This window comes from Ambystoma mexicanum, chromosome 5p (assembly GCF_040938575.1).
Source record: "Ambystoma mexicanum isolate Mex_15411 chromosome 5p, UKY_AmexF1_1, whole genome shotgun sequence".
Taxonomy (NCBI): domain Eukaryota; kingdom Metazoa; phylum Chordata; class Amphibia; order Caudata; family Ambystomatidae; genus Ambystoma; species Ambystoma mexicanum.
Genome location: NC_090930.1, coordinates 297951912 through 297973704, shown reverse-complemented (window position 1 = coordinate 297973704; position 21793 = coordinate 297951912). Strand labels below are relative to the sequence as shown.

At 46.5% G+C, this 21793-nt stretch overlaps 1 protein-coding gene across 1 annotated transcript in view; it reads right to left on the bottom strand.

Moving 5' to 3' along the window:
* RNF128 (ring finger protein 128) overlaps nucleotides 1–21793 on the bottom strand; it is a 389934-nt gene that overhangs the window by 150645 nt on the left and 217496 nt on the right. The window contains exon 3 of the mRNA XM_069612731.1: nucleotides 13742–13813. Within this exon, the coding sequence (XP_069468832.1) occupies nucleotides 13742–13813 (72 nt within the window). The remainder of the gene's footprint in view (nucleotides 1–13741; nucleotides 13814–21793) is intronic.

Sequence of the window (21793 nt, the reverse complement as noted above, 5' to 3'; positions counted from 1 at the left end):
GGCTGTGTGCAGAGATGTGGTCTCTTCTAGAGATGCCTAGTGCCGCTCTGAGTGCGTTACTTTGTAGGGTTTGTATTTTACTGGTAATAGTTTTGCTATACCCTAGGTAGAGAGCATTGCAGTAGTCCAAGCGAGACAGAATAAGGGCTCTAGCAAGGGTAGTGCAACTGGTATCGGATAGAAATGGCTTGGCTGCACAGATCAGTTTACATGCATAGGCAGTAGAGGACGCTAAGGAATTCACCTGTTTCTTAAAAGAGGTTTGAATCCAGGTAAACACCCAGTGTTTTGACCTCTTGACCTACTTTGATACCGTTACCATTGATTATAAATGAAGAATAGACATGGCCTAGTTTCTTTAGGCTAGAAGGGGTGCCCAGGATGATGAGTTCAGACTTGTCACCATTCAGGCATAGTCCGTGTGTGGCCATCCATGCCTGGATGATGATGTACAATATTCACCAAGGCCAAATCCCTTTCATAATCTCCAGAAAGCGGAAGGAGGATCTGAGTATCATCTGCATAATTAGTGTAGGTGATACTAAGATGATCCAGATCGAAAAGGGGCTTGCTAAAGATATTGTACAGGGTGGGCGAGACACAAGAGCCCTGTGGGATGCCGCAGGAGATAAGTATGGGGTCTGCCGCTGCTAAAGGCGAGAAGACTCTCATGGTTCTGCCATGGAGGAACGATCTAATCCAGGTGATGGCATCGTTGGAGAAGTGAGCGGCTGTGCCAAGGTGGGTGCAAAGGATAGTATGGTCAACGAGGTCAAATGCAGCCGAAAGGTCTAGGAGGAGGAGTAGGGTGGCTTTACCATTGTCTCTAAGTCAATCGACTTGTGTCTTAAGGTCAGTGAGGGCCATCTCAGTCCCATGCTGGGGGCGGAAGCCTGATTGTCTAGCTCCTAGAAGGTGGTGTGCTTCCAAGTGCTTCTGTATTTGTACATAGGCAACCTTGTCCAACATTTTTAGAAGAAAGGGTACAGTCGTAATCGGTCTATAGTTTGTTGGCGTGGATGGATCAAGGGTGGTTTTTTTTTTTAAAGAGTGGGAGTACCCAGGATTGTTTGAGATTGGTGGGGATGGTGCCAGAGGAGAAGGATGCATTGATTAGCTTTGTGATTAAGGGGGAGAGGTCTCGGGCAGCATCCTTGATGAGCTGTGCAGGGCATAGATCATCCTGACAGTTGGAAGGTTTCAGTGACAGGATGATTCTTTCTATTTCGAGTATGGAGACTTTGGTAAAGTTGAAGCGGGTAGATTCAGTGTCTATAGTACTCTCAATCGGTTTGGGTAGGGGGGGTCGTTTAATGAGGCTCTTTTGCCGGAGATTTTGTTTTGTAAAGTAGAAATCTTGTTGGCTAATGTGTTTTGGATCTCTGAGCACCAAATTTTATCTTTGGTGCACGTGTCAAGCGGTGCTAGAGGAGTCTCTATTTCTTTGAGGATAGAAAAAGGTTGCTTCGTACTAGATTAAGCTTGGGATATGCGCGAGTCGAAAGAGGTTTGTTTTGCTAGGCATATTTCTTTTTTGTAGAGGGCCGAGAGTTTAGTGAATTTAAGTTTATTGGCTGCTGATGGTAGTTTTTTCCAAGTACCCTTGCAGTTTCTTTTTTGCTGCCTTAGGTTTTTGAGGAATGGTGTAAACCATTTGTTCAGGTGCGTTTTGGACTTACTTGGTCTGAATTTGAGGGGGGCAATTAGGTCCAGGAGGAGGACATAATTTTGTTGTTTTCTTCAACCAAAGTTTCAGGATCCAAGTTGTTAGGGAGCCTGTTAAGTGTGGGGAGTAGGGTCGGTATAAGTCTCTCCGCAGTAATACTCTTATTTCTGGTTAGCGTAGGTGGGGCTCTGGTGGCTAGTGGGGATGGGGGTCTGGTGGTAGAGAGCATGAAGGACACAAAGTGGTGGTGCATCCAAGCTAGAGGTGAAATAGCAAGGATGCTGGCTTGACAATTGTAGTCAGCCACCCAGTCAAGTATCCTACCTTTGTCGTGTGTAGGTACATTACTTCTTTGAGTAAATCATATTTCTGAAAAGGTATTGGAGGTAGTGCTGGCAAGCTGGTCGGTTGGGTCATTGAAACCCATGTTGAAGTCCCCAAGAATAAGTACTTGAGTTTAATTTTTGAGGTTGCTGGACAAAATGGTATTGATGTCCTCATCAAATGTTCCTCTTGGGCCGGGGGGGCGGTAGATCAGGTGGATGTTGAGGGTTTGAGCAGAAGTGAGTGGAACTTTAACAGAGAGCAATTCACAAGAGAGGACATTAATGGGGGTGGCTAATCTCATGGAGAGACTACATTTATGAATAATTGCAATACCCCCTCCTCTGGAATTTGGTCTGTCTTGTCTTAATATGGAGTATCTATCCGGGACTGCTATCATGAGCATAGGACCTGCTGCCGGATGTAGCCAGGTCTCTGTGATGACCAGGAAGTCAAGGTCTTCTCTGAGGATCAGGTCTGCAATTTCCGTAGAGTGGGCTGCTAAAGATGTGGCGATAATTAGCGCTCCTTTGATCTGTGGACTTGTGGAAATTATTTGCGGGTGTTGGTCTTGTATTTTTTTAGGTTCATTATGCTTGGGTTGGCTAATTGGGAATCTGGAATCAGAATTATGGAGTGGGTTTAAGTTTAGGTTAATTTGGTCAGGCCAGGTTGGCATAGTTTTTAGTCTAGATGTAGTGGGCATTGAATGGATTGGAGGTTCATATATGTTGGCTAATCTGGCTCTGAGTCTTGAATTTCTAGCTAGAGTTGGGCAAGGATTGCTTGTTAATAGGGTTGGGTATCATTCATATTTGAAGGTAAGCTAGTGATAGGCGTGTTGAGCCAGTACGTAGATATTGGTGAGTACGGTAGCATATTGTAAAGCATGAAATTGCTTATAAAGAGCAAGAGACAGGCAGTCTGGCTGGTGGCCAGGGGGGACATGCTAGTTGGTTGGAGGTAGATATTTCTTGGGTGGCTAATTAGTAGTCGTATCACTAGGGATGGGTAATCAATGAGAGGAGCCTGTTCTACTCAGAAGAGACTTGGTCAAGCAGATATCTACGGGTTGAGACAGGCAAGGAATACAGGGTATCAGATGCAGGTCAGTAGGGGCAGCAAGCTAATAGGGACTAACCACAGGCTTGTGCATCCAGTCAAGTAATAATAGGCCACATACTAATATACAAATATACAGTACTAGTAAATGAACATCAGAGCAGTTGGGGACGGGCAATAGCGCGGTCATCAGCATAGGGAGACAAAGCAGTCAATCATGGGAGGTACTAACCTCGTTCAGGGGTGTACAAAATAGATATACGAACCCTAATCATAGAAGTGTGGGCCATGTGTATAAGCAGATGAGATAAAGGGAGCAGGCAAGTGTGGGCACTGGCATAGTACTAGTAATATAATGTATACAAAGTAATTGCAGCGGAGTGTAGTCTCTAATAATTACAGGCCAATGAAGTGGGGCACAGAAAGGCACTAAATGCAAATTAAAATACAGTGCTATCAATTAAACAGTAAGGTGATTAGGCACAGGCAGTGCAAGGCAGCCAAAGTGGGAAGTGAGGCAATCAGGAGGAGGCAGAGGCCTCGTCTGAGTAAACAATGGAGAGAGGTGCAATTTCAGATACAAGTGAAATGCTAACTTTGTGCATGAGCAGAAGAAAACAGGCAGGCTTGCCGGTGAGGGCACTGGTCTTGCGTGGATAGGTTAATGCCCCTGATTAGTTGCAGTAAATACAAAGGATACAATCAATTCTAGGCAGGTATGTCACAAGCACAAATCGCATATACATAATAGTATTGGCAGAATGAACAACGTGGCGGATCGAGCAAAGGCAATTGCATGCACACGAACATTAAAGAGACAGTAGCCATATGCGCACATGGCCGCTTGCTGTTGATTAGGCAGGGTAGTGTGTTTGTGGCACTTACACATCAAGAATTAGCAAGCTAAAACATGCCGTGTTGCAGGAGCTGTACGTTACAATACAGAATGTAGTAGAGATGCACTCGTTAGCATAGTTCATGGAAGTTATAGCTCTCAAGTGTTCGCAGATACCCTTCTGTTACCTAATGTAGGAGAGTTAGTATAAAGGTTCTCACAGTGGAGGAGGAGCAGTAACCGGATCAGGCCGTCGCTGCCGTGTGCTAACATCTTTCATGCAGCTCAGTAGAAGACGTGGGCGGCAGCAATAACCATAGTTCAGATGGCTAGGTGGGGTAAATTTATGAAGGTTGCAGGAATCGAGTGGAAGGCGGCGGGTGAGCTGTAGGGCGCATAATGGGTTACGAATGGGGAGAGGGGGCAGAATAGCATTCCATGTGCAACCGGATGCTTGCAAGGAGTCTCACCGTTGTGAATACGTCAGAGTCAACGAGCACTCGAGCACGTCCAAGCTCGGTTAGGCTCAGTCAGGAAGCAACCTTTTTTGGTTGCCTTCGTCGGGGCCGGCTTTCGCCTGCTGGTGCTCACCCTCTCCTGGGTTCAACACAGATCTCTCTGCACCTGGTCAGATTCATCTCTGCCTCCCAGACAGATCCTGTCTGCTCTCCTTTTCTCCCTCCTAACGTTCCACAGCATCTCTCCCCACAGAACCATTTTGTAAGCCTCCCATAACATCACCAGACTCTCGGCCAATCCTTTGTTTTTATTGAAGAACCGATCTGTTGTGTCCACAAGGGCGTCTCCGAGTCTGAGCTATAGCAGATGAGCATTAAGTCACCATACCCCTTACAGTCTTTTCTGTTGCAGTCCCCACGAAATCATCAAGGGTGAGGAATCCAAAAGACCCCATACTACATATTTTGCCTCTAACATATGGTGTACCACGTCGCTCAGGGTGAACAGACTACGCGAGAGAACGACCCATGGGCCCCAGAAAGAAACAAGAAAGCATATAACCCAGGGTGCAACTCTCTCCATAGGTCAATACGATCTAAGGATTGAGCCCACTTGGCTATTTTCGAGCATTTTGTCCACCTAGGGCTCGCCACACCCAGTCTTTCCCAACCCAAACCCATGATGTCATTAACATTCCATACTACTATCACGCTTGTCAACCCTTCCCTCAAGATGACATCTCAGCTCCTGCATAAGCCCATCTTGTACCAGTCGGTTTGCGGATATATTGGTCAATGTTACTGTCCCCTGTCCTAAAGTCCCTGTAATGAGTATGTATTTGCCCCCTATATCAGTTATCACTTGCCCCATAGTCCAGGGGTACGACTTTGTGATCATAATAGACACCCCTCGCCCCTTTTGTGAATACAGAGTGAAACAAAATGGGGTAAAGCCTCCCACCCAGGAATTGACACTGTGTGCCCTCTATGCACGTCTCCTGAAGCATGACCACCTCTAGCATTGTGGTGTTGGAAGCATCCCAACACAGCCCCCCTCTTAATCTTGTTCCCCAGTCCCCAGTCCCTTCATGTTCCACAACAATAGCCTGATCTCAGAATCAATCATGATTAAATCCTCTGCTGCATAGCTGTAATCCACGCTCCTTCAAGATGTCCAATCGCCCTACCCACTCCACCTCCCTTCCAATCACTTGGTTGCCTTGAGTCAATTACCTCTTGCCCCTATGCGACTAGGCTCTCCAACCCTCAAACCCATCACACCCTATATTTCCAACCCCCCGAATCATCCGTCGCCCTCTCATGAACCCACTCCACCCTGTAAGAAATATAACTAAATGTAACCAATTAATAACAAATGCTGGCATCACTCTGGGCAACCTTCCAGGCCCTTGTTTTTCACCTAACAAGCCATTACAGAAAGGCGATCGACTATATGCAAATCAGGCTTGATCCCACAGCAAAAGGGACTGTCCACCCTGAACTGCTATGTAACCTCCCTTCTGCACAAGCCCAAAAGTGTGTGTTTCACCCACACTATACAATGTGTTCACAAAACCTCTAATTTGATATTCGACTATCTGGGTGTCACCTACACGAACTACGTGGATGACACCCAGATACTCCTTCATATCACGGGTGACCATACTGTGGACACTAAAGCCTTAAATGATGTTTATCAGGTTAACCAGGCTCGGATGGCTCAACACGATCTCTATCTTAATGATAAGACAGAGCTCCTCATCTTGGGCTTCCCCCAACTGACTTAGTAAACTAAACCACTCTTTGAAATCCTTTATAATTGATGGTAACACCATCAAGGTTACCAATGTCAACAAAACTCTAGGCAACTACCTCGATTCCTCCCCATCTCCCTCTAGACAAACCAACGCTGTGACTTCAGCATCTGCCTACACATGCAAGCTCATCACAGCCTGCCGTCCTTTCCTCTGCACACCAAACTGCATCATCCTTGCCAGAACGTTAATTATGGAAACGTTATACTATTGCAATGCCCTCTATCTAGGGACTAGCCAGCACAACCTATGCAAACTTCAGGTCACCCAAAATAATGCCATTAGGGCTGCCTTGAATATCTCTAGAAACCAACACATCGGACACCCAACGTAATCTGCGTTGGCTCTCTGTAGCACAAAGAATCTCTGTCAAATCTCTTGCCCTCACACATAAATGCCTGGCCAACAAGGCCCTTGAATACTTGGCCAACCGGTTCACTTCGCATACTTCTATCCCAAGCGCACTGCCTGTCCATAGCGAGAATTCAATTACAGAAATCTGGGGGTGTCAGTTTCTCGGTCCTCGCCTCCAAACTATGGAACTCGATGCCAACCCCACTTAGATTAGAACCCTCCTTCCATGCCTTCAAGAGCAACACCAAATTGTGGCCCACTGCTCGAGACCCATACAATACTCTACCTCAACCTCAGTAATATAGAGCTCCAGTTCTTCTCATTGCCTTTTCCTTCTGAGTCTCCTTGTAAAGATGGATTGTAAATTTAACCTGTATATTTTACCTGTAAGCATTTTGACATTTTATATCCTGCTTTGTAACTGTATATGATGTCATGTAACGCAACCTAAGACATGCGCCCCGATGCCGTTAGGCCAGGCGTGCTATGCAAATGAAGAAATGCAAATACAAAAGCAACCCTAGACTTGTGTTGGTATCAGTGTGGTGTAGCTTGGGTTTCTAGGCCCAGCATGCAGGTTACCCACGTCTGGCAATACAATAAATATTACAATAGAACAAACTTGTTCAAAAATGCACGCCAACAAAAGAATATTTGTAAAATGATAGGTGGGAAGAGGTCAATTACGGGAATATAGCACACAGAGGGGATTTTCAGGGTGACATCACAGGCATGACGGTAGGAGGAGTCTATGAGGTAACTCAGAACTTCGAGGAGGGATATACCCAGGGCTTTAAGTGGGCCGGGGCCTGCCGGGGCTGGGCCCCGGCAGGCTCCGAAATTCCGTTTTGAGGCGGGGCCCACTAATCTCCCCTGGCAGCCCCGGCCACTCCACGAAAAGGCATTTTTTCTACAGCCTGAAGCTCTCGCTCGTGTGCGAGCGCTTCAGGCTTCAGAAAATGCCTTTCAGCCATAATGGTGGCGCCTCACCTACGAAGCATCCCTTTCATCAAGTGATGCACGTGGGCCGGCGCCACCATTATGGAGAAAACGTGAGGCCGCTGGAAGCAGAGGCCTTGCTTTCTAAATGCTGAAGCTCCCGCGGATTCGCGGAAGTTTCAGTCTTAAGGAACAGGGCCTCTGCTTCCAGTGGCCTCACCCTTTCAGCCTTAATGGTGACGCTGCCCCTCCCCAGCTGGCGAGGAGCAGCACCACCATTAAGGCTGAATAGGGAGGCGCTGTCCCCTGCCAGGCAAGCCTATAGAATATAAATGCAGAGATCATCACCCTCTCCCCCATGGGGGAGAGGGTGCTAATCTCTACAACAGGCTGCCTGGCAGGGGTGCCAGTAGCCCATTGAGCCGGGGCTCGTCAAGGGGGCGTGGCCTAACGAGTCATCAAGGCCCCTGCTGTTAGGCCACGCCACCTCGATGAGCCCTGGCTCGATTTGTAGTGCCACTTAAGGCACTGGATATACCCCATAGAAGAAAGCTATCCATCTGTGATTTTAGGTTGTGTAACAGCTGCTTGTGCCCCTTTTCCACGACCTGCCCTGTCCCCACGGACCAGCAATGCAGGGGATGTAGAAAGGTGGCATGGGAGAACAATCTAAAACAATTCCAGGTTCTGGGAGAACGTCAATCCTCTGCCATGATGTCAGAGCAGGAGGACACAGTATTCAGAAAGGGAAACAGTTGCCAATGGTTTCCTATTGAAAGCATTCACAGCATCTGCGTGGAATCATTACGCTAATCGTGTTTTTCAGTGGAGAATATTGGTTTGTTTCTGCATTGTCTTTACATACTCAGTTTAAGTCTACATTTTTTCTTTATCGTGTGCATAATTAACGAGCGACGATACACCGAACATGCGGCCTCTTTCTCCCTCTCTTGACGAGTGCAGATAGGAATTCCTAGCAGCGCCCAGCCAGAGGGAATCAGTGTATTAGGAAAGAGAGGTTGCCATAAACAATAACCAAAACAGGTTTAATCCCTTCAAATTGCATCAGGAAAAGGTTTGTCACGTGACATGGTTAGAGAAGGCTTTCCACCCGGTTCAACCACAGCCATGACCGCTTCGATATATATTCTAATTATTTACAAGCAAAGCCAGCAAAGGGATGATTTTCAATATTGTCCACTCACTCTTGTCGCCATGGTTCTCTACGATAAACTGCGTCAGGAATATATTCACCGATTTACCAGCCAGTGCCTAACAATAACGAAGCAAAAGACCAATCCTGTCCGAATGAACAGTCACTGCTAGAAGTCTTTCTTTTTTAAATAAAATGGAATATATCAGTTGTCTACTTTGGTGAATACTTGTTGAGTTTGTTAATGCTCAATTGTTCATTTGTACACCGGCATTGGCTGTGCAGATTTTAGTGCTGTTATGCACCATCTGTTGAGTTTGTGAGTGTTGTGTGTGAGAAGGAATGGTACTAGTTTTGAGAGTGCAGCGAATAGTGAGCGTGTGAGATGGGAGAGAGGGATGAAGGTAGAGTGTAGGAGTAGAAGGGAGAAGTTAGATAGGAGGGTGGGCTTGCAAGAGAAAAGGGGAGTGAAAGGAGGGCAGTAGTGGAGTGGATGTAGGAGTAGTATGTAGGAAGGTAGTGAGAGGAGGAAAAGGAGAGTGAAGAACCTGTACATTAGGGAGAGTGAGGAGGAGAAGAAATGGAAGGAAAGTGGAAGGGAGAGAGAGACAGTCTGGTAAGATCAAAGAGTGAGAAGCGAGCGTCTAAAGAAAATACTGATACAACAAATTAGGGAACACCAGAGTCAGGAACGCTTAGGAGTTCCCAGCCAGAGACGGATAGACAAGGCGACCGCATCTAGGCCCTAACCAAGGGGTAGGCTAGTGTAAATAGCAGGGATTGCCTGGCAATATCACTAGATCCCTTGAGAGAGGTGAACAGGGACGCTTGGGCTAGGGCACAGGGAGCCCACTTAGAGGTTAAGTGATAGTAAGGAGACACTTACTCTGGCCATCCCAAGCCTTATCTACTCTGCCATTTGGAAAACATGAAGGAACACACTTGGAATGGATATGCTGGGTAGTGTATTTGTGAAGTCATCTGTGACATCAAACAGCTCTGGAAGAAAACGACAAGGAAATCCAAGATAGTAGCCAATGGTTTTTATAACTTCTCCTCCATAGGACCATGTGGCTGGAAGTCAGAGAGAAAGTGTTGGAAAAGAGGAGGGTGCAAAGACCAGTAGTCCAAATAGACCTGTGAGAAGGGGTTTGAAGTGAGGAGAGGTATGAGGAGAGGGTGAAAAGCTGTGGAGACCAGGATTATGCAACAGGGGAGGTCATTTCTGAAACCTGGAGAAGAGATGGCCCGGAGAGTGCAGGGATCAGGAGGGGCTTGGAGGTTGGTTGGGTTGGTCCCGGGTGGACCCAGAGAATCCAAGTTACTGGATGCATCATGAGATCCTGAGTCAGAAATGCAAAGTCAGAAGAGTATCAAAGCGGCAGTTGGCTGACGAGCAAGGAAAGCTGGAGAACATCCTTTACATATCTAACCTGAGCGATCTACTCCCCGTTTCCTCCCCTGGCTGCTTGTAGATCCCTTGCTGCCATATTGCCCAACCTTCGCTGCACCCCTCTCTTGTACTGATCCTTTGCGATCTGTCCCCTTGCCGTTTAGTTCCCCTTATAACTCAAAGTCCACTGTTGCTTCCCAAATTGAGGTCCATATGCAATAAATACTGTAATAATAACACCAGCATGCGGCCTGTGAAAGGACCTATCGGAGACTTCACTGACATCCGAGGAGAACAGTTTGCTGTGACAGTCTGGAGAAAACACACACACAATCGGCCCACATACCACCCCGAGGGGCAACAAGATTTCCCACCAGGACACGGCAACAGGCAAGCAAGATGCTAGAGGTATGCGTACACAAGCATCCCATAGAGATGGCAGAGAAGTAAAGGCCAGGAATTGAACCCTGAAATTTGTAGTCCGGGCACCAATGTGTATAATAAAAACGGAAAGGACGCTTTCTGGCTGAACGGGGGTTGTAGTTATGGAATAGTTTCCAATAAAGCTGGCGTGAGAAGAACAACTCTAATTCTGGAAGATGAAATACTGAAGTGTTTAAAAGACACTTTTACAGAGACTGATTTGAACGTTTAGAACATTTATCTGGGAAATTAAAGGAATTTTGAAAAGAGGAAAAGGCTAATGAACTGGAGCATGATCTGAACAGATTAAAGAAACAAATGGTCTTTTGAGAACTCTAGGTAAAACCTTTATAAAGCATCCACTTCTTCAATGGACCTCAATTACAATACACTCTAAACATTGTGACCAACCAACTCCTAATTATTGGGAAAGTTCGTACATGTGTCAAGAACTGCAACCTGAGGTTTCAGAGTTAAATACAGCTAGAGTGCTCCAGCAAGCCTCCCATCTCATTGAGCATCAATAAGGAAACTGTGCAAATGACCAGACAAAACAAACCGATGGCATTAAACTTTTTGCAAATAACAGAAAAGAAAAAAACTAAAAAACAATTATGATCCAGTAAAGGCAATCAGAGAAGTCATGAGAATGCTAGACGTGCTGAGCAATAAAAGCCAAAAGCCCCTTGAAACTCACCAGATCTTAATGAAAATCCAGTCTTGCAGGCCAGTGAAACCACTGCCAACTGAAACAATTTACCTACACATCTTGCATTGCAATTTATGTAAATCAAGCAATTGACCTAAAAGTAGTATTTTAGATAAAGTATGATGCAAAGAAACGTAAATCCCACTAACAGTTCTCAGAGAGCTATAATCAACCTCCCAAACATGCATTGCCGAGGTCCGCCACTTAACAAAAGACCCCACGTCTGCAAAGATTCCCTACATTTAGAGTTAAGGTACAGCAAAACAACATTGCATCCAAGACCAACCGGATACTCTGCAATGCCCCTTCTGGCATCGCTTGTAAAAACAGTAAATTGTCTCTTTCTGTGTAGAGTAAATGAAGGCACCCTCCCCACAAAGTAAAGTGTTTTCCATCTCCTACTGTCCTTAGTTACTAATAAAAAGTTGCACGTGTTCTACACCCAACTGATGAGTCGTAGGGCCCATTAAAGAGCCCTTCACTCTGGATTCAGACTGGATTCTATTAGGGAAATAAACACAGCCTAAGTCATGGATTTGGCTATGGGTACCGCACACAGGTGGAGCAGGAGGTCGTGTTCCAATAGACCGGCCTCCAGCATTTGACCCCAGCGGAACATGAAATGCTAGCCATGAATAGCCACAATTCTGCAGCATCACATCATCTCATCAAAACCAGCATGAAATCTAAACCTGTGGTGGTGGCACTTAACAAGGATGCAGCAGTCCACGCCCTCTAGTATAGGTTTTAGAACCAGTTAGTCCCCTAGATCACTAGCATTCGCATCTTCGTTCACCAGGCCTGGATATGAACCATCTCTCAAAGAACACATTTACAAAAAAAATAATGTGAAGTATGAATAACCCGGAAAGAGACTGCGCCAGATATTTACAGAAAACGTTTATTACTCAAAAATACCCTTAAAAAAGATGACACGTGTTTCGGTCCTCCAATCACCTTTTTCAAATCAGGGCTAATGATCGTGAAGTCATCTAAATGCCCCTGTCACATAATGTGAAAATAAGACCTCCATATATTGAATGGGTTAAATCCCTGCTGTTTCCAATACAAGCGTCTGATCGCAAGTTGCTAAGAATCCGGAGGGGGCCTTCACATTATTTCTCAAGGGGTCTTTTACTTGGCTAAACCCTGCACCTGGTGAGACGCGACTTAATGGACTCAATGCACTGAATGAAGCTATTCTGATTTTCTTTCATTACTATCAGATGTCGCCAAGTTAGACCACACCATTCAAGCCAAGACTTTTTGATGAACTTACAAAAAAAACAGTTGTGCTACAAGCAGCCACCTTGCCACGCCTACTATCTGAACGTGTCCCACCACACACTGTGTCGAATGCAAAATCGTCAGTAACCAAACTGTATCCCAGATTGCATCTCAATGTCCATGTCAAGAATGTGGCAAGATAAAAAGTCCATTCTCTGTAAATGGTATTTGCACAGAACTGCAAATGTTCTGCCCAGGTGGAGTTCTGTTTAGGTTTTCAGAGATTAACTCAATTGTCAAATTATACACTTCATTTCACCATATCTCAACATCACGCCAAGTCTCTGGGTCCTCATGGGACACACATAGGGTGCATATGATCCCAATTTCCAAATGTAAACAACTGGATGCCATTGTCATTTTAATTTGAGGCAGTAAATGTATCAAAATAATATGTAACCCAGTTATTGTTTAGAAGAACAAGTTATTGCATTAATCTCGGTAATGAGAATTGGAGCCCAACCAATTTTAATTTTTTTAAAATAAATTCTTTGCAAGATCAGTTTTCCAGCAGTGGTTTAGAGGACAGCAGTGAGGGGGTGGGGGAGGTGGCTTTTCTCACAATTCCCTTGTCACTGAGGCCTTCTTGTGTCCCAAAGTGCGCTAGTGGGACCACAGTCATTTGCCGATTGGCTTCGACTCCCAGCAGGCGGACTAGCTCCCCCAAATTCTACAGTACATGCAAAACATGGTGCTGTTTTATACGTTGTGGCCCATTTTACAAAGTGGTAAAGTACATAGAGCATCGCCAGCGTTAGCACGTAAGTGCTGCTGGGCGACACGCATGGAATTTAGCACGTTCACAAAACAGAGTGGAAGACAAAGGAGTAAACAAATAGGCGAAATCGTCTTTCCTTTGTTTTGTGAAAGAAACTGCTGCAACCAATTATGCTTTGTGAACATTTACCACGAGTGAAAGCAGGGGCAACACGCTGGTCTTGGAAGAAAGACCACTCAGAGCAACAGGGGTTCGAATCCCGGACCCGGGCTTAGAAGCCGAACTCAGGTTTGGTATTAGAATTAGTGGCTATAAAAAAAAATAAAAAATAATATTAAGAGCAGATTTTCCCTTGTAATGTGTGTTAGACACAATTACACACGCAGTGGGACTATGCACAGCACAGCAGAATGACAATCCCCTCACATACACAAAGCAGTCACCACCCATGCCCATCAACTCAGTGCAGGATTTTCCGCGCCCATACAGGGGGCGCTCTTCTTCCAGTCAAAATGTGACATGAGGTGTTAAAGTAACTTGACAACGAGAACAGGCCATTTAAAAAAAAAAAGAAAATCATTTAAATATATGTTATTTCATCATTACCGTGTCCCCTTGCTTCAAGGTGCGCAGTTGAAGCTGACCAATCGCTCTCTTCGCATCCGCCTTCAGTTTTTTCTGTAACAGAAACAGACACAGTTCATGAAAGCGGTCCACATGAATACGCCCAGTACATAGACACATTTGGTTTAGTTACCCATGGTGAGTATTTCAGGCAAAGCGCCAGGAAACAGTATTTATTTATTTGTTTGTTTGTTTTAAACTGGGTGGCTACACAAGCTCCATTACTGCTAGGCTTCCTTGTCAAGTCCGCTCCTCCTAAATAACACTGGGCCCTTTAAGAGGGCGTTGCTGAGCTGAACTGGAAACCTGCTTGCTGTATTAATTACAATGCATTCACAAATAACAGGTGTAAGTGTCACAGTACTTACTGTATTGTACCATTTTTATTGTTGGCTATTAGGTGGAGAAGCTGAAACTATTGTATTAGAGTAAAGCTAGGGAGAAATGGCATATGAGAGGGGACACAAAGCTTCTAGGGGTTGTTTGATTATTTGCCCACCCGTTGACTCCCCATGAACATTCTTTTCCCTATGACCATTCCCACCCAGTTCCTGCCCCTCCCTGGGTCTCCACCCAAAACACATCCTCTTGGGAACTCTTTCAGCCTGCTGTAATTAAGACTTACCATCAAACTTTGCTCTCGCAGTGCCTGCCAGTGTTTCTTCAGTTTTCTGAGAGCCAATGACTTAATTGGAGCTGTAAACGTGCTACTAGTGTAATAAAAATGTATTTACCGGGTCTGCCTTCAGCCACTCGATTTATAAGCACTATGCAGGTCTTTCACTGAAGTCCTGTTAAAAACAAGCATCACAAAGCCAACAGTTTTGGCTTGTGTGCAAGTATTAGGAATTTGCCAGGCACTGCTATTATATGCCCAGGTACTCGCACCAATTTACAGCTGCAGCCATCAATGGCCAGGTAACACCACTATAGCAGTACCTGGCAAAAGCCTTTGCCATGCCTACACAAAAGACCAAACTATTGCCATTACCACTGCTTGTTTACATTTTCTTGTCACTCCATTTGAAGGGAATGGAATATATCAGTGTCCGATGCCTGGACTTCATTTAGGAGTTATTGGTGCTTAGAATGTCTTTCCTTCACATTATACCTCCGCCTAAAATGGAACTCTCAAATTCGACCTACACAAGGACTGTGGCGCCCACTATTCGATTTATCCGAGAATGGCACTATGTGCTGCTAAGGAAGTTTTGCAGCTGCCAGGGTCTTCCCTTATATATAGACATTACAGTCACGGTTGAGCGATGTACAAAATCTACCCTTTATAATTTACTCTACTAATTATATTATTATAGCAAAAACGAAAACAGACATTATATGTTAAAGTAAAGTGACAGGGCAATCTTGTTAAAGAAGTGCATAAAGGGAAGTGGGATAAATCCCCCCGCCCTCCCCGCCGCCTTTTCGCATACCTATTATAATCTCAGATTACTCATTGCCAAAATGCTGCCCAGTTACCTATTCAGACCCAACAAGCAACTTTTCACAGGATGATTCTTAGTACAGAATCCCCCCACCCCCTAAAGTCGCTCCCCTTTCCACCGACGCATTTTAGTCCAGTTCCTATTAAATCCTTGCCCACATTCTGGGACTCCACAACTGCCAAGGATATCACCTCCCAACAAATACCACTCTCTGATCGCAATAGCTCCACCACCCCCTCAGTAGAACATCCAGAGGTGGACGGGGGACCAAAAGAGGACCTGGAAATAAAAGTGGCCCCATATTACACATTTTGCGAAAGCCCAACCCTTTCCCATAATACACATTGGGAAATAAAATAGGTAACCACACAAAAAAGGCCCACGATGCAGAGGCCCAGGGGAAAATCTCTAGAGTTCCCTGTAGGCCAGTCCACCCCTGAGAACATCCCATTCTTGTAGTAACCCCAGTTTTTCACGGCATGTCTTCAGCTACCCAGGTGCCGCCATCTACATACACATGGGCGTTTCTCAGATTCCATATCAAAGAATACAGTTTTCACAAAGTGTCAATGTTCACCTTTCTGCTCAATGAAGCGATCCCCCATAATGTGAAGAGTTTCCTCTCCAGGAATGCACAGCACTCCATAAAAATGATCTTGCAGCCATGCTAGGCGCTCCACTATGGCCCGCTGTGGTCACACGAGCAGGAAGCAAACCCAGAGACACCATAGCATAGCTTCTGGCACCTCTCGTTTTCCCCATGGAAACCTGGATGTGGGGTAGTGTCAGAAGCCACCCCCTCTGAGGCTAGGGAGGTGAGCCCACAAAGCAAGAACCTCCCTAGGTATATCGGCAAGTGGGATCTAACTGGGAGCGACTCCCCTCTGGGGGACAAGGACTCCCAAATCGGTAAGGAACTCCCTGCCCAGAGTACATGGTCTGCCTATATGGGAATCGGAAAGGCTTACATTTATTTGGAATTATCCTGGTCTTGACATTGCTTCAGTCCCTTTGGCTTCAGGTAATAGGTAATACTGAATCCCACCTGAAGTCCACCTCCTAAAAGAAACGACACATGCCTTTTCGCTTTGATGATGTACATGAAAATACGGGAAGCCAGACGCCAGTCAACCCAATATTGAGACCATCCAGCGGAGGAGGTACTAGTCCTCTATCACGTGCAGGATGGTAGAAACTACATGCACAAAATGTGTAGTTGTGAGAGCGGATACAACGCCCCGAGCGTGCCAGAGCTTCTAAGAGGTGAAGATGCCATTCCTGTGACAAATCAACTTCCGGGGCACGAGGGGTCCAGGGATGAATATTTGTTTCTAAACCATCAATCAGCCCCACACCTCTAGTACACAGAAGGGATCCAAACAGATGGAAACACTAGTAAATTATAAACCTCCTTGTCCAATTTTGGTAACGTGGACGGAACCGCAGGCTTATCTCGGCAAGGTTGTGGATCGTTTGTTAGTTGCAACATGATAAAAGGGACTGTCCAGTCAAGGTTGTATGACAAAATCTACTTTATTATTATTACAACTGACAGTTCTAGCACACTACAAAATACAACCCACCCTGTAAAGGAACACAGAGGACAGACAGTTTCACGAAGGAAAGGGATGCACTATAGATACTGACAGGAGGGTAGTCGGTAAAGAAATCAGTCTTACTGCAAGGCTATTTGGTTTCAGCACCAAGGGAGTAAGGGGTCGTAAAGGTCACTAGGGGCCTTCGGAGAAGGACCAGGCGGACATAAACACAATGTACCTGGTGCTTGAGATGATCTTGATGCTCGACAGGGTTGAGTCGGTTCCAGGATGCTTTGCAGCTCCTGCGACAGAGTTCAGGACGGGAAACCACTGCAGCAATCAGGGCGGCAGGCTGTTCAGCAAACGAGGCTGGATAGACGGCTGCAGTCTGGCCTACACGGCAGCTCAGCGTCAAGAATCGCTGTCTCTGCTGGTTGGTGGATCTGGAACGCTGGCCAAGGCACCTGCCGGCTTTAGTGACTGCGGCGTGACAACAGTCAGTGGTGCAGCCGGTCCCTGTTCACGGGCTCGACTGCCTCGAAAATGTCCTTAAAGGATGGACTTTGATGCTTGTTGTGGCACTCCTCCTAGCTTCTTCGCAGGGCTAAGTGTCGTCCTTTAAGGAGGATGGCCTAAAGCTGAGGAGAGTGTTTGCAGGCAATGGCCTTGTACTTTGTTCAGAGACTCTGGCACTTCTCACTTAGGAAGCTTGCTGGCATAACCTAGAAGGGAATAACAACAGGGTCAATTGGGCTTAAAAAGCCGGGAGTGCAACGGTCTTCCCAAACCGTAAGAGCATATCGGTACACAGGGGACGGTTCTTAGGGGAACTATTGATCTGCTTGCAGGTGAAGGCAAGGAGAAAAATAAAAAGGTAATTGTACTGGGTATGGAATGGTCCTAGGTATGGGACACAAGATGGGGAGCTGAGCTGATTCTCTGGGAAGGTACCCAAACCCAACTGGGAGGAGTAGCCTATCCTGAAACAGCGCGTGGTGCAACGCCTGTCTGGGAGGGAGGGAGGAGAGACTGACTAACTCCCTGCATGTGGGTTACTGTATTCCACATGCAGTTCTATCCCTGGCAGCCTAAAAAGGTGTCGGTGGGGCAACCAACAGTGTTGTAGGTGAGTGCGAGATGAGAATTCGATCTCGTAGTCATGAGCCAAAAAAGGCATTCGTTTGACATGTATGGGCTAGAGACATCGGGAATTTCTGGGTTTATTCACCCTGATAGCTCAGTGCTCTTTCCATGTGGGTGGTTGCCCGGACAATAAAACATAGGACAATGTGGGTAGAGATTGTCGAATGATTCTTAAAAACACACACACAGTCCCCAGGGAGGGGTGTGTGTGCTGGGAAACCCGTGTTCTTCGGGTTTCTGGTTGGTTTTTGTGAGCTAGCCCACTGTTGGTATTGGGGGTATAGTGTGGTGTTGTGGAGGAGCCACAACAGGTCTGGTCGACCTGTTTTGATGGTTCTTCTAGTGGTTGCAGACCTTCTTCAGGACAAGAAACAACTTCATAAGTTGCAAAGTAACATCCTCCGTTTGTCCTTTGAATGGGTCAGCAAAAACAGGCTGCAAGGGATCCTGGGTGCTTCCTGGTGCTCCAGGTATCCTGTGGGATCAGAATGGTGGTGAAAAGCTCTGCAGGTTCGGCCCTAGTTAATCTCTCCTTCCCCCCCTCTTTCCCAGACAGGCGTTACACCATTCGCTGTCTCAGGATAGGCTACCCCTCCCGGTTGGGTACCTTCCCAGAGGGCCTGCTCAGCTGCCCATCTTGTGTCCCATATCTAGGACCATTCCATATCAAGTAAAATTACCTTTTTGCCTTCACCTGCAAGCAGATCAATAGTTCCCCTAAGAACCATAACCTAGAAGGGCACACTGTGTGCTGGCTGGGTACCGGTTCTGGAGCTGCTGGACGGGTCCTCAGAGTCAGGCATCTCCCTCTGTCCCCTGGGAGATGTTTAGGGGAGTGATCTTGCTTCCCTCTTGGAAATCTGTCCCTTCCTTTACTCACGGAAGCTATAAGGCAGACTATACCTTCAGCCAAGCTCGACATGCGTTCTTCTTCTTACTCCTTTCAAAGTCATTGGATGATCTGCCAAAAGAGGGGCTCAATCCTCTTAAAGCCAAATGGGCTCCAGTGATTGGTGCAGGCTAGTCCTTGGTCCCCACCAACAATCTTCTGTAATGGGTGAGGTCATAACCAAAATGCTTTGCAACAGGAAAGGTAGGGATGACAACATGTACCAAGTCCCACCCATCTTCCTGTCTGTTGTGGATCAAAGTGTCTATCTGGTTAATGGAGCGCTCTGTGACTGCTGATCAAAGCGCAGCTCTCCCTTGAAGTTTGTGGCGAGAACAGACTTTTTATCTCCATCAATTCACATACTTCTCCCCAAAAACATGTTCAACCAAAAAGTTCACAATGGTCCCCCCTCTGTCAGGCTCAGACCTCTCACAATAAAGTTCAACACAAACTTGCAAGAGGGCTCAGTTCCCTCAGTCTCCCACTGTCAGGCTTCGACCTCTTTCGCATATCGAAGACTTTCGAATGTGGGTGGATTTCTTTACAGGCCACTGCAGGACCACTTCAACTCAGTTTACAGTTCAACTTTCACTCTCCCGTTCTCTAGAAGCAGCTTCTTTATTTCACTTTCGTTGTTAATTCGCTTCATCGCTTCAAACAATGTACTGTTTACTGAGACTTTCAAGTGGGCTACTTCCTGTCGCCGGACCACTCAGTTACCTAGTATTGTTGATTTCGCAGTGGTCTGTTACTTCAAATTACATTCACAGGTCTGCCTTTCCTCGCGTCTTATTCACACTTGTGCAGCCTTCACTTGCGATATAATGTTGCTACTTCAAACTTCAGCGCACACTGGTCTTTCAGGTCGATTGCCAACTCACCGGCTGTGTGCGTCTCTTTCTTGGGTTTGTGTTTTCCAATTCACAAGTCAAGGTTAGTACCACAGGCTTGGCCTCGCCTTCCCAAAGCAGCCGTTCACCTGGGAGGGTCACTGGCGTCTTTGAAACACAATGCAGTCTTTACTTGTGGGATCTGGCCTTCTCAACCTGTCTTTGGCTGCCTGCCGGAGGCAACGACCTCCCATAGGGAAATCTTGGGGTTTTCGACCTACTGTTCCCAACCCTTGGTCTGTCACTGTGCTCCAGTAGGTTTGCCTTCCTCCCGGAACCCCTGCTCATACTGGTGTTCCACCTTGCTCAGAGGTTCTGCCTTTTATCCGTGTGAGGAGAGCCAATCGGTATTAAGTGTATGCACTGGGAGTCAAGTGCCTGACTTTGCCTGATCCGATTAGCAGGCCATGTCCAGTACGATGTGTGAAAGTTTATGTTGTTACTCTCAGTCGCCCTCTTCCTCCGCCCAGTGTGTGTAATAAGGGGGTGGGGAGGGAGTTGGTACCTCAGAGAATCCTAGAACATAGGATGGTCTGGAAAAACACAATGGGGGGCACTCCATCTCCCCATCGGCTGCCTCACCACCACTCCCGAAAGACCCTCACCCAGGCCAGGTGTTCCTCCCCATCCTTGGCCACCCCCAGGAACCAGATCCAAAAGCGATGGCGGTGTCCTGGCCACCTGGATGACAAGTCCCCAAGGATTAGCGGGTGAGACATCCTTTGGTTTCTCACTGGTGGGACCTAGATTCAAGTTGACATTGCATATCAGAGATGTGTTGGGTTTCCTGTCCCTTGTGTTCTGTGAACAGGCCCCTTTGCAGGCCTGCTTCAATTAACTCATCAGTATGTGCTGCCACCACACAGAACTACAATAGAAATGGCGGATCCATGGAGCCTTTGTTATTTTAATTAGGCTGGCCATGGCCGGAGGTAGGTGTTGATCCCACCCTCCCCCCTTCCTGAGATGCTTTGATGTACCCGTGGCTGTTACACTCCAGCTAAATGTGACAGGAAGGACTGCACCTGTAGGCTGTGTCTCCCCAGAGTACACTTGACTATGTGTTTGTTGTGCGGCGAGCATAGGAAAATGTGTGTGGATTAGCACCACGCATTTTCTGAGGTTGATCTCCCATCATTCCTTTTAATTACAAAACTTGAAAAAAAGCCCAGGCGAGCGCACAATTCCCGAGCAGATGGTCGAATTCCTCACAATTCTCACAGAGCGAAGCAGGGTACCCTGGTTACCACGGCAACAAGCTCCTTAAAGGGGTGCAATTCCACAAGTGGCAGGTTAAAGGAGTCTGAGAAACCTGAAACAAACTAAAAGGGTTCAACAACATAAATCGGACTTAGCTAGAGACTGTTTTACTTAATGCAAGATCAGGGAAGAGAGAACCCCAAAAGGAAGAGGAACTGCAGAATCAACTGTTTATCAATAACTACTGCAACTTTTATAGAGTGTGAAAACTGCTGGGAGAGTTAAAGAATACCTTTGATATAATATTTTATTTATAGCGCCCTTATACACAAGTTTTTCAAGGCGCAACGAGGCAAGGGAGGGAAACAAGGGAGGACAAGACAACAATCTTTCTAGGCCAAGTGACATTAGGATCGTGCAAGTGTGGGGGAAGGGGAAAAGTGCCAGGGGAGGAGGAGGAGAAGTGCGAGACATAGGATCAAAACATAGAAAAAAAAACATTAAAAGAGTGCGGCCAACTGGTGGCAGTGCAGGGGGGGTGCAAGTAGGGGGACTGTAGGGATGCAGCTACAGCCCAAGTGCAGGGTTGCCAGGAGGCAGTGCAGGTGTGCAACTAGGAGGGCAGGGACCTGGGTCCGTGGTTCAGAGAGTAGCCAGGTAACCAGTGCATTATTAAACAAGAGCTCAGCAGGGAAGTGGAAGATAGAAGGCAGACGCAAAGAGGAAAGTCTTGAGATGCTTCTGGTACCGGAGATGGTTCTGCTCAAGTTTCAGAGAGGCAGAGAGGCTCTTCCAGAGGGAGGCCCGGCCGAAGAGAGAGATCTGCCCCCAACTCGTTGCTTGGAAAAGTGACTGATCTTCAGGGAGCTGGAGGTATTTTGGGGTTCCCAGGCCCCAGAAGGCCTTGTGGACAATGCAAAGGGTCT